General features: G+C 44.7%; 1 protein-coding gene across 1 annotated transcript in view; it reads right to left on the reverse strand.

Moving 5' to 3' along the window:
- The window catches only part of DNAH12 (dynein axonemal heavy chain 12), a 937015-nt gene that overhangs the window by 896987 nt on the left and 22837 nt on the right, over window positions 1–17191 (reverse strand). Inside the window, exon 3 of the mRNA XM_069206470.1 lies at window positions 1664–1754. Within this exon, the coding sequence (XP_069062571.1) occupies window positions 1664–1754 (91 nt within the window). The remainder of the gene's footprint in view (window positions 1–1663; window positions 1755–17191) is intronic.

A 17191-nucleotide genomic window follows, 5' to 3' on the forward strand; every position in this document is an offset into this window, starting at 1 on the left:
TTACCAGGTTGTGTGCCTGCGGGGCTGGAGCTGGAGGCGCGTCGTGAACTCTCACACTAGGCGCTCTCCCACGAGGGGGGCTTCAGGTGTGTGGCGAACCCACTCGTCGCGATTGTAGTGTTGGGGGCCCTAGGCCCTCCTGCTACTGAAATAAGGGATACAGACACAGTAGTAAGAACTGGCCTCGGGCACATGCGCCCGGCCCCTTATATTGGCAGGGTCACCTGACTGGTGAGGCCTGTGTTGGGTGGATGTGTGGTGTACATGTAAGACTAGCCCTCAGCTGAGTGGCTGGCAGAAACACTAGAAAGTGTCCAGCAGGACACTACAAAGAGTAGGAAAACACCTAATCGATTCAACTGACCATGTGACCATATCTGTTGAGGCATCATAAGCGGTGCTTAATTGCCCACGTACTACCAGTTACCCAGTAACTGCACTTCTTTCATTTGTAAGGAACAGCAGCAGTGCTCTAGTGCTTTTAATCAGGGCGCATCCGCATTTCTCAGCAACAAACAGGTGTTTCGGAAAAGGAATACCTGCACTTCTATATTTCTATTTCAAGCACTGCCCATAACTACGAAATTTGTAAAGTGGAAGCTCTCCTTAAGGGACAAAATGTACTCTGTGTGTGTGGTGCCTGCATGGATATGAGGGAGCGGGCACCAATCTTATGTTCTGGTGGTGCTTCCGCTCATGGCCCTTTTTCAATACGCTGTTTTTCAGGCACTTTGCAGATGCTGAGGTCTGCTTCCCTTGGAGGCATGCTCTGTCACTTCAGCCTCACCCATCGGGAAGGATTTTCAGAGGAAGTCTTCCTCTTGAATATGAATTAAATAGATTTTCTGCAAATCCTTGTAAACATCTTCTTTATATTGCTCTAGAACAGTACATCAGGTAAAACACAAAAAAGTGGCCATCACATGGCAGATACTGTGCAAAGACAGAACTGCGCTGCAGCCCTGCCAGTCTTCTTTTTGCCTCTACAGTGTTGTAGCAGTGTGATTTATCAGGAAAATTATTATTATTAATAGTATCATTATTAGTAGGGTGGTGAAAGTGTAATTCTATTGGAATTAGCAAGGCAGATTTAAATTAGGATGCTAAATGACAACATTTTTAATTTTCACTGCAGATAGATGAAGAAGTTGGAAGTGCTTTAATTACAGGCAGGGCCGCTGGAATGGTGTGGCAGGAAAATACCAAATTATGAGGCAGGGTTGATCAATTTATATGGCAAGAAAAGTCAAGTTATGAATGTATAACGTGAGCAGCTCTAACTCAAATAAATGCGAGACCCATTGCATTGCAAATGCTTGTTTGTTATTTCAATTTGGCATCACACCCAAGCTCCCTTTCCTAAAAGAGTGAAATTATTCGCCCCCCATTTTGATTAGTACAATAAATGGTTGTTTGAAAATTGACATTTAAAGATTTTCATGTTGCAAAAATGGGCACTAACATGAAAAATGCAGATTAAAAAGAGTGTTAGTAGTAAGTGAACCAAGCGAACACCCAATTTTACTGAAGCCAAATGTGTTCCACAATCAAATGTTAAAGCCCATTATTCATTATAGCCTTTACTAATCAAAATATTGTTGTGCCTTCAAACATACCACAAATAAAGAAAATGCAAAAAAAGTATCCTACTATTTTAACTCACGCTTTCAGGAAGTTCAGGTTCAGGGGGAGTAGGCACCCTCTTCCTTTTCTCGTCCATTGTTTCTTCGTAAGAATGTAAAGCCTCTTTAATTCTAAAACACAGTTCGAAATTAGAAGAAGGAAACCTGAGTTATGTACAAACAATAAAACAAATCGTGAGAGTATGAATGTAGTCACATGTGAGTCAGCAAGTGCATGACTCAGGGGTCTAGGGGCCACAGCCAGTATGCATATGGAAGACTTCACCTGCCCTTGTGTTCTACGTTAAAGGTGGGTGGAAGTAATGATCAATAAAAGACATTCTTTCCACGACCCCTTTCCATGACCCGAGAGAACAGCCATGCATCGTGCCCAAACATGATTTATAATGACCCTGGTAAGGTTTCAGCAAAGGCACATTATTATTGGTGGTACCAGCTGGACAGACTGGTGAACCATAACTGAACCAAGTTGCACAATTCAGCAATGAGTTTGAAATCACGGCTAGCTACCACATCAATTAAAGAGGATGAATTCATTTTAATAAAATTGGAAACCTATAACGTGAGGCAACGTTTTCAAGGAATGGTGGCACAGGTTTGCAGCTAAGCATGCAGTATTTGATGATGAACTAAATAAGAGTTTAAATTAAACAACTGATTCCACAATACCATCTTCTGTTAAAATAAAAATAATTATTGAGTTGGTCAGTTGGATCATCACCTTTACATAGTAGAAATCATTAGCAGAAAAAAGAGGTGGGCCTAATATTATTTGTCAAAAATGCATGGGGCTAACAACAGGGATCATCGATAAAGAAAGACAACTATCACAGAAAAGAAGAGAAATTGCTTACAGCATGCAAATCAATTGGTCAGATGTACAGTCACTTATGTCTTGAGCATCTTTTGAGGATCACAATTGCATATAAGTAAATGAGGCTTTAGTGCAGCCAGGTGGGCTGAAATCTTTATACACCAGAGATTTGACTGGAGTAAAAGAAAGTCTAGAAATGGGAAGCTTAGTGTGAACATGGTTTAGACAGGATCATTTGTGTGCTAAATTGGAGAACGTTAATCTTGTGTGCAGCATGGAATATTCGTGCTGTGTGATTGCCTCTGGAAAACCATTATGGATCAGTCAGAAATACATGTAGGAATGCGGACGAGTTATGAGGTTTTCTAGAGTTTGCAAAGTTCCAATCGATGTGTCTTCACTAATTGTGACTTACCTGACTAGCATGACCAGGACAAAAGTGCAGTTTAAACGGGATGGTAAAAAGGAAATGGCTTTCCAGAAACGGGTGGTATTTTCTGTTCAGGACCAGTAGTAAAGGAACCAGATTGTGCTAAAATTTATCACCTGGAAATGGTTACTTCTAGTAGTGCAAAAGGGGCAGTATTATTTCAAGGACAGGATGATGGGAGCTGGCATCATGTATTGCACAAAATGTAACTACTGAGAAGTGGAATCTTGGGAATTGTTTTCAAGAAAGTTAAATGTAGCAGAATAGCAACTACACAATATTTGACAAAATGTTGATATAGCTAAAAGATCCTAATCAATACTGAAGGCAAGGCTTGAAAATGCCATGATGCAAATTAAGATCATCACTCACCTCCACCCAGGGACCACTTTATTGGTCCCCCCGTGGGATATTTAGAAGTAAACAGATTTTACATTAAAGGTTCTGTTAACTAGTTATTGGTAGTGTGGCCTAAGCAGAAAAGCTATCCCCTAGGGGAAATGGGGCAACTTATAAAATAGACCAGTCCACAAAATAAAAAACTTGGCGGTTCACACCAAGTTTAGTTAATCATGATTATAGCAAAATAGGATGAGTGGATGGGGAATTGTTATACTGCTACCCTATTATGCTCTTCCAAATCAATCAAAGGGTGCTGATAGTAAAAACAGAGGAATATGGGTGTGGATTAGACCCAGTCTGTACATAGCAAAATAATCAAAACAAGGAAAAGGGGAATTGCATTAGAAACGCAGTCAACTCAAACATAACGTGGAACCTGCATTCAAATAGGCATTTGTACCTGGTGAGCGTGGTTAAATCTGGCACTGAAAACTCAAATGAATAGGGTGAAAGTGACCCAAGTTATCAAGTTTAAATCAGTTGTAGAAGCTTTTGCACCTTGTCAAGTTGATTCAAAGAGCATAAGTGTCTGGGAAATCAGAACAAGGTGGTTATGTTGAATCCTCATCTGGACATTTTGTTCAAAATGTAGATTGCTGGAATCTCTATTGGCATATGGATCTACAGGATGCTGAAAGTGGTGTGAGTCATGCCAACTGCATGCTGAGGTTGCAGTTGGTGGTTTGAATGGGAAGTTTGGAGCTGTTTGGTCAGAAATGGCAATTCTACACTGTTGAGGTGTTTTGGTAGGCAGTGTCAAACTTTGGTGCAGCAGTTAAGTTTTTAATACACCTTTACAAGTAGTTTTCCAATGTTGCAATTTTTCAGGTCAGCCAAACAGACTTCTCTCCAAGTGGGGAAACATTGTAGCATCCTTCCTATAACTTGCAGTCTTCTGGGATTACAGTGGAGCCCTAGGGATACAATTCACTTCAAAACTCTCACAGGTCACTTACAGACAGAAGAATCCTTACGACAGATCATAGCTTTTTCAGTGATCTGCTCATATACATTTTGCAGAGAGTTGCATCCTGGAATGCTTTAAAGTCAGAAGCTGTAGGAAAATGCCTCTGATGGCCCTAACTTTTTGCCTTTTGTTGATGCTAGTTATGATTGAAAGTGTGCTGGGACCCTGCTAACCAGGCCCCAGCACCACTGTTCTTTCCCTAAACTGTACCTTTGTCTCCACAATTGGCACAGCCCTGGCATACAGATAGGTCCCATATGTGGTACCCCTGGTACCAAGGGCCTTGTAGCCAGGGAAGGTCTCCAAGGGCTGCAGCATGTCTTATGCCACCCTGGGGCCCCTCACTCAGCCCTAAGGCAGGGTGCATTATACCACAGGTGAGAGCATAGTTGCATGAGCACTATGGCCCTACAGTGTCTAAGCCAAATCTTAGACATTGTAAGTGCAGGGTAGCCATAAAGAGTATATGTTCTGGGAGTTTGTCAAACGCGAACTCCACAGTTCCATAATGGCTACACTGAATTCTGGGAAGTTTGTTATCAAACTTCTCAGCACAATAAATCCACACTGATGCCAATGTGGGATTTATTCAAAAGTGCACACAAAGGGTATCCTAGAGATGCACCTTGTATACCAGTCCAACTACTAGTGTTAGGCTGACCAGTTTCTGCCAGCCTGCCACTAGCAGAATGGTTTCTGGCAACATGGGGTGAGTGCCTTTGTCACTCTGTGGCCAGGAACAAAGTCTGTACTGGGTGGAGGTTCTTCTCACCTCCCCCTGCAGGAACTGTAACACCTGGCGGTGAGCCTCAGAGGCTCAAGCCTGGTTTTACAGCGCCCCAGGGCACCCCAGCTAATGGAGATGCCTGCCCCTCCGGACACAGCCCCCACTTTTGACGGCAAGTCTGGAGGAGATAATGAGAAAAACAAGGAGGAGTCACCCACCAGTCAGGACAGCCCCTAAGGTGCCCTGAACCGAGGGACCCCTGCCTTAGGAAATCCTCCATCTTGTTTTGGAGGATTCCCCCCGATAGGATTAGGGATGTGTCCTCCTCCCCACAGGGAGGAGGCACAAAGACGGTGTAGCCATCCTCCAGGACAGTAGCCATTGGCTACTGCCCCGACCTAAACACCCCCCTAAATTGAGTATTTAGGGGCGACCCTGAACCCAGGAAATCAGATTCCTGAAACCTGAAGAAAGAAGAAGGACTGCTGACCTGAAAGCCACGCAGAGACGACAGAAACAACAACTGACTTGGTCTCAGCCCTACCGGCCTGTCTCCAGAATCAAAGAACCTGCACAGCGACACATCCAGTGAGACCAGTGACCTATGAGGATTCAGAGGACTGACCTGCACCTAAATGACCAAGAAACTCCCAAGGACAGCGGCTCTGTCCAAATCTGCAACAAAGAAACCAACTATAAAGAAGACTCCGGCCTCACTTCGGAACAAAGGAACCTGACGCCTAGAAGAAGCACTGCACCCGCAGCCCCCAATACCGAGAGGAACCAACCACCGGTGCAGGAATGACCAGCAGGCGGCCCTCATCCTAGCCCAGTCAGTGGCTGGCCCGAGAAGCCCCCCTGTGCCCTGCCTGCATCGCCATAGTGACCCCCAGGTCTCTCCATTCATTCCTATTTACAACCCGATGTCTTGTTCACACACTGCACCTGGCCGCCCCTCTGCCGCTGAGGGTGTATTTTGTGTGCCTGTTTGGGAACCCTCAGGGCTCTACAAACCCCACCCCCTGGTCCGCTCCCTGAGGACGCAGGTACTTACCTGCTAGCAGACTGGAACCAGAGCACCCCTGTTCTCCATAGACGCCTATGTTATTTGGGCCCTACTTTGACCTCTGCACCTGACTGGCCCTGTGTTGCTGGTGCTGGGTGTTTGGGGTTCACTTGAACTCCCAGCGGTGGGCTGCCTATGGCCTGGAGACTGAACTTGTAAGTGCTTTACTTACCTGATAAACTAACTTGTACTTACCTCCCCCAGGAGCTGTTGATTTTTGCAGTGTCCACTTTTGAAATGGCTATTTGCCATTTTTGCCAAAACTGTGTACTTTACTGTTTTAATTCAAAGTTCCATACATACCTATGTGAAGTACCTAACAATTTATGTACTTACCTAAATTCTGAATCTTGTGGTTCTAAACTAAATTAAGAAAATAATTATTTCTACATAAAAACCTACTGGCCTGGAGTTAGGTCATTGAGTGCGTGTTCTCATTTATTGCCTCTGTGTGTACAACAAATGCTTAACACTACCCTCTAATAAGCCTACTGGTCGACCACACTACCACAAAATAGAGCATCAGTATTATCTAATTTTGCCACTATCAACCTCTAAGGGGAACCCTTGGACTCTGTGCACACTATCTCTCACTTTGAGATAGCATATACAGAGCAAACTTCCTACAGAATCTTGTTAGAGTTTGTGACTCATTGTCAAAGTCATTTACCTTTATTTTGATTAAACTTGTGCTAGCTTTATACACATATACACATACACACACACACACAGACACACATGCTGCTCCTGCGGTCATGGCCAGTGGGATGGAGTGGGCAAACCAACAGAGCCAGTGGGGAAATATATCATAGAAAAGGAAGTTACTGCTCACTCAGCTCGCTTGATACATGAAGCTTTATATCAGCAAAAACACCATATTTAAAAACAGGGTAGAGAAAGTCATAGGGGAACAGGCATCATCTATAATAATAGGAACATGTTGCTGGCATGGCCACAGCCAGATTTCCACCATTCTTGTGGCGGAAATCCGGCTGTAGTCATAATATAGCGGATGGCTGGTAGCCATGGTGATGGTCTTTTGGCGGCCGTCGCCGCGGCGGTTTTTACCACCAAAGTTGTAATGAAGGCCTATATTCCTTAACTTGTTTGCTGTAACAACAGGCTTTACACTTTTCTCACTGGAAACATTCTTTCAATTCTTGCAACTGTCTCTCTCTCTCTCTCTTAATCATTATATCATTGTAAAAAACCTGTCTCTTAGGAAGTTACCCTTTCTCTATGTAATGGTAGTTTTTTTACCCAGAATATTTTCTAAAGTAGGGACACAAGTGAATATTCCCCAATTCACTTCAAAAGTCTTACAGGTCACTTACAGATAGAAGAATCTTTTCAACAGATCACAGCTTTTCCGTGACCCTGCTCATATGCATCTTGCAGAGAAGTGCATCCTGGACTGCTTTAAAGTCAGAATCTTGCTAGAGCTTGGTAGGGGCGCAGATTCTTCCCGATGACTTTGTGAATAATAAGAGCTTGAGCAGTGATCTGCAGAGCTCTGATTGGCTGCCAACACTCCAACCAGGAATTGTTGCCAGCCATCATGGGTCTCAGCATCAGCCGAGTCCCAGAAAAAGAGTGAAAAAAAAGAAAAAGGGCCAGGGTAGGGGCACCCTGACCCCTTAGCTCTGGTGCCAAAGGGACCATGCCAGGGCAAAAAAAATTTTTTTTTTTTTTAATTTTTGCTGTGAATTTGCAACAACTTAACAAATTTGTGGGGAAAAAACAAGCACAGTCTCCCGCACATGTTGTAATAAAGCCCCCGGATGGATCAGGTCCCAGGGGCATATGAAAAATAAAGAAATGGAGTGCACGGGGCCCCCTCCTATGGCATTTTTATGCCCCGGAGACCACTGCATACCCGGGACTTATAAATGTAATGATGCAGGTGGGCCCGCTCGGCCCACCTGTGCCCCGGGGACCGCCACCTCTCCGGGGCAAATTATGAAATCAATGCAGGGGGCATGCTGCCAACACGCCGTCATGGGTACCCCACCTCCCCAGAGAAAATTATGAATGTGATGCAGGGAGCCCCCACAGCCCAAAGGACTGCCACCCCCCCAAGGCAAAGTATGAAATTAACACAGGGGAGGCCCACACAGTCCTCCTCCCGCCGCAGCCCCAGCGACTGCCACCTTCCTGAGGCTGAAAAAAGACAATGAAGGGGGCCGTTGCAGACCCCCGCCCCAGGGACCACCACCTACCCGGGGCAAAGTGTTATGTTGGAAGGGGCTGCGCGGCCACCCTCATTAAACCAATAATGGCCCTGGGGACAACCACCCCCCAGGGGTGGTTCCTGCTATGTGCCATGGTGCCCACCCCGGGACATAGCTGTTTGAGCTGACTTGGCGGGAGCTTTGGCAACTCCCTCGGAGTCAGAGCGAACACAACTTCGCTCCCAAGAAGCAAGAGCTGTCAAAAAGCTCTCGCTTGCTGGGAGCGGAGGTTTCCTCTGTTTCCCTGCACACAGACATGCAGGCAGGGAAACAGAGGAAACTATTGCTCTCACAGACAGGCAGCTCCCTGCCTCTGACAGCAACACCGGCTCCTGCAGGAGGCAGGGAGCCGGCTGGGACCCCAGGGGCCTTGAGGATTGCCCCACGGTCCCAGTGCAAACCGGGTGCTCTGGAGGGCACCCAGAAGAGATGGCTGGGCCCCGGGGCATGGGGTACCTGGGGACCAAACTGGCCTGGGGAGAGACGGGGTGTGGCCCCCCTACCCAAAAAATAAAACAAAAATAAAAGACAGGGCCCAGGGGATGGGGTCCCCAGGGCTGAAATCGGCTAGGGGAGAGGGGGCCATGCATCCCCCCTCCTCCCCAGAAAAAAGTATTTGGTGAGGCCATGGCCATGGGGATGGGATCACTAGGGCAGAGATTGGCCCGGGACGGAGGCTGCACCAGCCTCCCATTGAATTGTAGTAAGCCCCAGGGGAAGGGGCCCCCCGGGGCCGAAATTAGTCTCCCTCCCCCACACTGGCCATTAAGCCAATGAAGTAGCACTTACTAACTAAGCAGTAGAAAGTGCTCCAGTTGAATAGACATTTTGTGCAAAACTGTGGACTCTTGTTGGATAAATGAGCAGGTGAGTTTCCGTTCTAGTCATGATGCTCATTTCACAGAAATTAAACCTCAACAGAAAGCACTTACAAATATAAGCGTAGCAGGCGCCCCAGTTGAAGCTCCACTTCTGGAAAGGACAAATGATCGTAACTGTAGGGATTGGCAAAGGCAAAGCAAGTGTGTTTACTTTCTGATTCCTTATTAAAAAATGATCTGAAATCTTTCCTGAAGGAGACTGCATCTTTCATCTATAGGTGCGCAATCAGACAGTCTCACACCCAGACAGACACTCTCACAGCCACTCTCACATCCAGAGACTCCCATCCCTCACCTATTTTCACACCCAGAGAGACAGGCCCTGTGTCCAGCTCCCGCAGCGCACGATCAAAGGCCGCGTGCAGTGTGTGGATGGGTGGTTGGGGGGGGTTAGCTCCAGGGGCCAGGCCCTGTGGCCAACCCCCACCGTACACGGGCAAAGGCCATACGCGGCTGTGGTTGGATTAACACATAGGCCCTCATTCTGACCTTGGCGGGCGGCGGAGGCCGCCCGCCAAAGTCCCGCCGTCAGATTACCGTTCCGCGGTCGAAAGACCGCGGCGGTAATTCTGACTTTCCCGCTGGGCTGGCGGGCGGTCGCCTTCAGACCGCCCGCCAGCCCAGCGGGAAAGAGGCTTCCACGATGAAGCCGGCTCGGAATCGAGCCGGCGGAGTGGAAGCTGTGCGACGGGTGCAGTTGCACCCGTCGCGTATTTCACTGTCTGCACAGCAGACAGTGAAATACATGTAGGGGCCCTCTTACGGGGGCCCCTGCAATGCCCATGCCAGTGGCATGGGCACTGCAGGGGCCCCCAGGGGCCCCGCGACCCCCCCTACCGCCATCCGGATCCCAGCGGTCGGACCGCCGGGATCTGGATGGCGGTAGGGGGGGTCGGAATCCCCGCGGCGGTGCAGCAAGCTGCGCCGCCGTGGAGGATTCAATGGGGCGGCGGTACACTGGCGGGAGCCCGCCAGTGGTGCCGGTCCGACCGCGGCTTTACCGCCGCGGTCGGAATCCCCATTGGAGCACCGCCGGCCTGTCGGCGGTGCTCCCGCGGTCCTCCGCCCTGGCGAGGGCCATAGTAATGAAAATGAATTTACGTTAAAAAAAAATGATTTTTGTTTTTTTTTAAACAAAGTTACAGGAACGTAATTGTTAGGAAATATACCGTATTTTCCGGTGTATAAGACGACTTTTTAACCCCTGAAAATCTCCTCAAAAGTCGGGGGTCGTCTTATACGCCGGTATACGGCGTGCTGAAACTTCAGGGACAGGCGCCCTGTAGCTGAGCCACCGTACGCTGCATTTGGAAATGAATTCCAAGCGTACGATGGGCTCCGCGTCCCACAAAGATTCAGTTACCGTACTTGTGGACACGGAGCTGATCGGTCTTACCGTATGCCAAAATCCTCGCTGGCAGTTGTCTGGGCAGGCGCGTGTTCCTGCGCGTGCCCCAGGCTATTCAAATCGCGCTATTACGGTACCATAGAAACAAGATTTGTTTTCTGTTTTCTGTTTCTTTCTTCTCGCGCATAGCACATATTAGGGAATTACCATATAGTAACAGCCATTTTGGATTGGGATATGACAGTATTATAAAAAAATATATATTTTGACTGCATTTAACTTTGGTTGCACTGCAGTTTCAACAATCTTAAATGTAAATTCATTCTCTGTGATTGGCTGGTTGTTGTATACTTGGTGATTCTGAAGGAAGGCAGTCTATCTGGTGAGCAGATACATGTGGTGGTGAATACAGTACAGTACAGCACAGCACCAGTACCAGTACCAGTATCTGTACCAGTTCATACAGTACAGCACCAGTACATACAGTACAGTATACAAATGGCTAACAGACAAGACCCCATCCTGGCTCCACCAGCAAGAAGAAAGAAATATGATGCCGGTTTCAAACTTAAAGTTGTAAACTTTGCCATGGAACATAATAACTGTGCTGCTGCAAGACAATATGGAGTAACAAAAAAGATGGTTCGGGACTGGAAAGCAAATGAAAAAGCATTAAGGAGTATGCCAAGGGGTAAGTGTGCATTAAGAAGAGGCACCCCACATTGGCCAGAACTCGAAAAACATGTAGCAGACATGGTGAATGAGCATCGCCAAAGTGGTTATATAGTGACACGAAATCAAATTTGTTTGTTTGCCCTTCAGTGGGCCATATCTAACCCAGATCACAGCAACAGATTTAAGGCCACTGTATCCTGGTGATTCTTTGAAAGGCATAATGTGGTACTGAGGCAAAAGACGAAAATTGCACAAAAATTACCTGCAGATCTTGAAGCCAAAGTAAATAGTTTCCATCGATATGTAATACAACAGCGCAATAAACATGGCTATGCGTTAAGTAGTATCGGAAATATGGATGAAACTCCAATGAATTTTGATATGGTTGGAAATAGAACTGTCCATCCAAAAGGTGAAAAAACAATTTTAATTAAAACAACAGGACATGAGAAGTCCAGTTTTACAGTGGTACTAGCATGCACAGCTGATGGTGCCAAACTGAGACCAATGATTATTTTTAAAAGAAAAACAATGCCGAAACTCAAGTTTCCTGTTGGTTGTTTTGTACATGTACATGAAAAAGGCTGGATGGATGAAGAAGGGGTAAAGCTATGGCTTGATAATGTATGGAGCAGGCGACCAGGTGGACTTATTCAAAAACGTAGTCTACTGGTGTGGGATATGTTCAGGGCTCATTTAACTCCCAGCACCAAGAAAAGGCTGGCAAGAATAAACACAGATGTGGCAGTTATTCCTGCAGGATTGACATCGTTGGTATAGCCACTGGATGTGTGCCTAAACAAGCCATTTAAAGATTGCATTCGAGAACAGTGGAATGAGTGGATGGTTAGCGGCGAAAAGTCATTCACAAAAGGAGGAAACATGCGTGCTCCACAGTTGGATGTTTTGTGCAAGTTTGTCATAAAAGCCTGGAATGATATTGATGCAGAAACAGTAATCAAGTCTTTCAAGAAGTGTGGCATATCAAATTCATTAGATGGTATGGAGGACGACTACTTGTGGCAAGATGAAGAGAAAGCCGAAGCTGAGACCATACCATCTGATACGGAATTAGATCCATACAATGACTGCCTTACAAATGTACCACAAGATGTAATTGATTTACTTATGATATCAGATGACGAACAGGAGGATTTTGAAGGCTTTTAAAGAGAAACTGTCAAGCCAGCAAGTCCTGTAAAAATAGCTTGGAGTTATGATGGGCGTTGCTGACTCCCTAGGATCTTGCCCGGCACTTGCTCTCTCTCTCTGTTTGTTTATCTTCCTCCTATCATCATCAGTTCCAGTTTGGTTGACAGCTTAGAAAACAAACAGCATGGCAGTTCCCATGGGATTATTGTTTTATCCTTCCTTTCAGCTTTAGAGTGAATTAGGAAAAGTTTAATCCACTTGCACTGTTTTATGTTTACATATTTGATGACAAACAGCCTTATGTTTATAAGTGACAGTTTTCCTACTACGTACCTGCATGTCATAAGCATTTGAATTAAAATTACCATATTAAAATCAAATCTGATGTTTTTTTATTTTTATTTGGTGTGCTTTGGAAGAGGGGTAGTCTTATACGGCGAGTATAGCCCAAACCCTATATTTTAACAGGAAAAGTAGGGCGTCGTCTTATACGCCGGAAAATACGGTAATTTTTTTAAAATTAGAAATTCACTTAAAAAAACAAAGGTTACAGGGAGGTTATAGTTATGTTCTGAATTTACTCACACAAAACCAGATAAATTCAGCAGTCAGAATTATTTCAATTAACTATAACTCGTGGCCTAGATGTGCACTGCTAATTACCCTAGATATTACAGCACTCATTACCACTTTTATAGCATCATAAAAATAACAATGAAACATTAGAAGTCAAATTATTGAAGAAAAAACTGTGCATGGCGGGGATGCGAGTTATAGTTACTTGAAATAACTCTAACTAAACTTATGGTTTTAGCCGAGAAAATTCAGAACCTAACTATAAAGTCCCTCTAACCTTTGTTTTTTAAGTAAATGTATTCACGTTGCTGAGTATCATTACAGCAATAGGAATCTGCTCAAAATGTTCGCTATTGATCAAATCAAACAAGAACCCGGAGGAGGCAATAGAGCTTTAAAATTACGTTGGACAGAATCAAGATATATAATGGAATTAGATACAAAAAGTCCAGCAGGTTGGAACATTGAAGAGCAGCTTAGAGTACACATAGGAGATTAATGAGTTTTGTGCTCTTCTAGATCATGTTTGCATTGTAAGGTTCATACCTGTATGCTTTATTTGTTTTTAATGCTCACTTCACTTTTTTCACATTTACAGGAAGGAGATGAAGGGAAATGGAGCTCTTTGGACCTTGGTTCCAGTACCCCATACTCTTTTCTTCTTTGAAAAAAACTGATGCTGATGTTACCACAAGCTAAGAAATGTTTTTGTTTATGAGTTTTGATTGGTATGTTATGTTTCCAACACTAGGTCATCACTTGTTGTTTTATACTATGGTGGCAATTACTCATTCTGCCTACAGGCTGCCCAGCGGGGCGTTATATCGAGAGTTGGAGAGTGATGCCACTATCGACGAGAATACCGTTTTTTATTCACACACTTGTCTGAAACAGAAAATGATGGCAGAATGTGTGTACTGGTTATGTACATCCAATTAACATCATGAAGATCATGTCACTCTTTAAGGACAATTTAAATACTATTAGTCAAATTTTTTAGGTGGTATTAGTCATGCTCATATGTTAATTTATAATATGTGATCAATATTCTCTGAATGCTTTCTGAAATTTTCTTTGCAATTGAATATATATGCAGGGGGAATTTGCCACATTCAGGAGGTCGACATGTGTTTTGATGCTGTTTAAGTGATTTCGTTTTTTCTTCTACTCTACTAGAGACTTTACACATTTCAAAATGGCGCTGATTTCTACTTTTGAAAACAGCAGTTTATGCTTTTTAGTCCTTCTTCTGTTTTTGTTTCATCCACACTGAGTGTACTTTAGATCACACACATAAGGTGAGATGTCGATATTGTGAATGGAAGGGTCAAAACGCATCAATTGGGGCAAAAGACTTTTACCACCTTTGGATTTGTGAGTGTGTGTCTTGTTTTGTCAAGAGTTTTTTCTCATAAATAAAACTAGCGGCGGTTGTCACTAGGTCGTTTTGAAATATATATTACCCAGGTTGCAACTAGTTATGTCTGCTTTTCCATAAACAGGGTGCGTTTTAGTTTGCTAATAACCTTGGGGCCGTTTGACAAATCTTCATGAAACTTTTAAAAAACAAAGTCTACATCTACCTCAGCTCCTCGGCACCTTCCTGGAATGTTTTGGGGTGGTCCGTCAAGCAGGGGCTGAGAAAAAGAGGGGGCTCCCAAAGCAGAAAATCCCAATGCATTTTTCACAGACTTTTTTAGAAAGCTATATCACAAAAACTATTGAACGTCATTACACCAAATTTGGCAGGAAGCTAGATCTTAGTTCAGAAAGCGTGTTTTTTGTTATCAGGTCTAAATCCGTTCGGTACTTTTGCAGATATTAAGCTCCAAAAATATTTGTATATCTGGACGGTTGGGTTTGAGGGACTCTCGTGAGAGTCCTTCAAACTCAGTTTTAAAAAATAGAGCCTTCTGATTGTGACAGGAGTCTTCTTTACCCTTGGGCCATATTGCTACTTCGGGGGCAAGGTTCCCACGAGACCACGACTTTGATTGATTGCCTGCAACATGAGGAAAAATTTTACAGGCAGTCATTACAGGACTCAGGGACTTAATCCGCTGTCCTGCATCTAATTTAAAAATATATATATTAGGGGGCAGGGTAGGGATACTCTGCCCCCGAGGCCCTATGGGGGATTCCAGCAGGACCCCAGTGGGAACAAAATACTTTTTCTTTTTTTTTTAAAGTTGTGATCCCGCAGGACCCACGTGGGATTGAGCGAAACCCACAGGATCACATCTCATATTTAAAAATGTATTAAACGCTTGTTATCAATTTATTACTTAGGGGAGGGGGCATGAGGCTGAAATTCCTGAGCCTTAGAAGGCCTTGCGGACCCTATCCTCTGGGGCCGAAATTTATGGTAATAGGCAAGGGGTGCACTTCCCCCACCCTAAGCCCAAATGGGCCCCGGGGACACATCCCTCTGGGCTGAACACTTTCATTTTAGGGAAGGAGGGCATGAGGCCCTCCTCCCTGAGACCAAATGGGCCTGAGGACCCCCATCCCCAGGGGCTAAAGATTAAGTAGTTGGGAGGAGATGTGCAGACCCCCTTCCTCGACCCTTACAATGACCCAGGGCTTTGTAAACGTATTATATCAGGAAGGGCCTAGGGGTCAGCACTCATGTCTTCAATGTAAGGAAAGGACTAGGGACATCATTCCATCTCAGTGGGCCACACAGCGGTCTTCCTTCCTATTGCCACCTCCAGCGGTAGGGGCTGCACAGAACATGGGTATGGTAGGGGACCAACTCTGGGGAATGTTTTCCTCTGACACTCACTTCCAGTCACCCTATGGAAAAACATGTGTAGAATGCCAAGGGAGCTGCCTTTAGAATCCTGTAGGTATGCTATCCTCACCTGTAATTGTAGATATGTACCAAAACCATTCCACCTCAATCAAGGGGCAAGACTGGTGCAGGGAATACACATACCAGAACTAATTAGACCAGAGGAAGACCCGTGGGACATGACGGAAGATATGCTGTCAGGAATGCACACAACATGATAAAATGGGTATACCTAACTGGCCCCTCTCTCTCTTTTGAAGGAAGGTTTGGTTCAAGAAGGATAGTGAAAGAGGAACTAATAGGAAGCAGCAGAGGAATGCTTGCAACCTTAAAGATTAGATACTTACTAGGCACTTCTAATTTACTGAGAGAATGGGGATCTGCATCAGGCTTTGAAGCCCCCCTATTCAAAGTCACTACTCTTTCCATTGTTGGATCTAACACCACCCATTAGCTGAATTCAGGAAGCAAGTGGGGTGAAGAACTGTATAATAGCCCAATGGATACAAAAGGGGGATGTTTCTTTAACAAAGGGTTCTGAGTGATATTAAATAAACAAGGGTGAAGCTCAAATTGCCTAATATGTCACTCTGAACTCGAGGTGAAAAACAACCCTTTTATTTACGTTTTACCCATCTATAATGTTATCTTATGTATGGCCCCAAAAAACATCTACCCCTGCATTCAACTGAGGAGTAATGGGGAACCATACGTAACATGGCCTCTCTTCCCTATCCCCCATGTAAAAAAATAAAATAATACTTCGCCTCCTGCCACCACCACCTCAACCCTACCACCTTTTCTATGCCATTGCACCCCCACACATCCTGAAGCGCTGCTCTGAGCCAACACCTCACAGACAGGCTTTCCTACAGTCCAGTCTGGAATTCCTTTATGATGTAGCAGAACTAAGTAAAAAGGTTCTGTTATCCACTGTTGCTACTTCATAGTAGTGAATTACTGGAGTTAGACTCCAGTCAATCATGCTAATGCCTCTCTAGGAGAGCTATGCATAACGAAAATATGCATTCCATCAAGCATGTATCCTCTGTGGGCTTATAGCTGAAGGCGAGACAGTGACCCAGTATTTGGAATCTCAGTAAGACTATGAAAATAAAGACGTAAGATGGGTGTATTGGCCCACAAAAATTAAAGAACAGAGACTTGGAGTCATTTGGATTTGAACCTATACTCTGGAATATTGTTCCATAAAGTAGCATGAACAGAGTGTGAATAGCTCACGGTGCTTCCAATTTAACATTATCTAAGACCTAGCTTAGTGTTCTGTGTCCATAAACATGGATTCACCCTTATATGGAGCTGGCCCAGTTTATGGATTTTACATTCTTTGCAATTTAATGTGCTACCAAGACTGTTTAATGTTTAGGAACATATATTATGGCATTAAAGGTCCCTTTTTAATAAGAGTCAGACGAAGGACTTTATTAGCTGGTCGCAGCCAGTCACCTAAATACCTTCAACAAT

This window comes from Pleurodeles waltl, chromosome 9, assembly GCF_031143425.1.
Source record: "Pleurodeles waltl isolate 20211129_DDA chromosome 9, aPleWal1.hap1.20221129, whole genome shotgun sequence".
In the NCBI taxonomy this organism is placed as follows: domain Eukaryota; kingdom Metazoa; phylum Chordata; class Amphibia; order Caudata; family Salamandridae; genus Pleurodeles; species Pleurodeles waltl.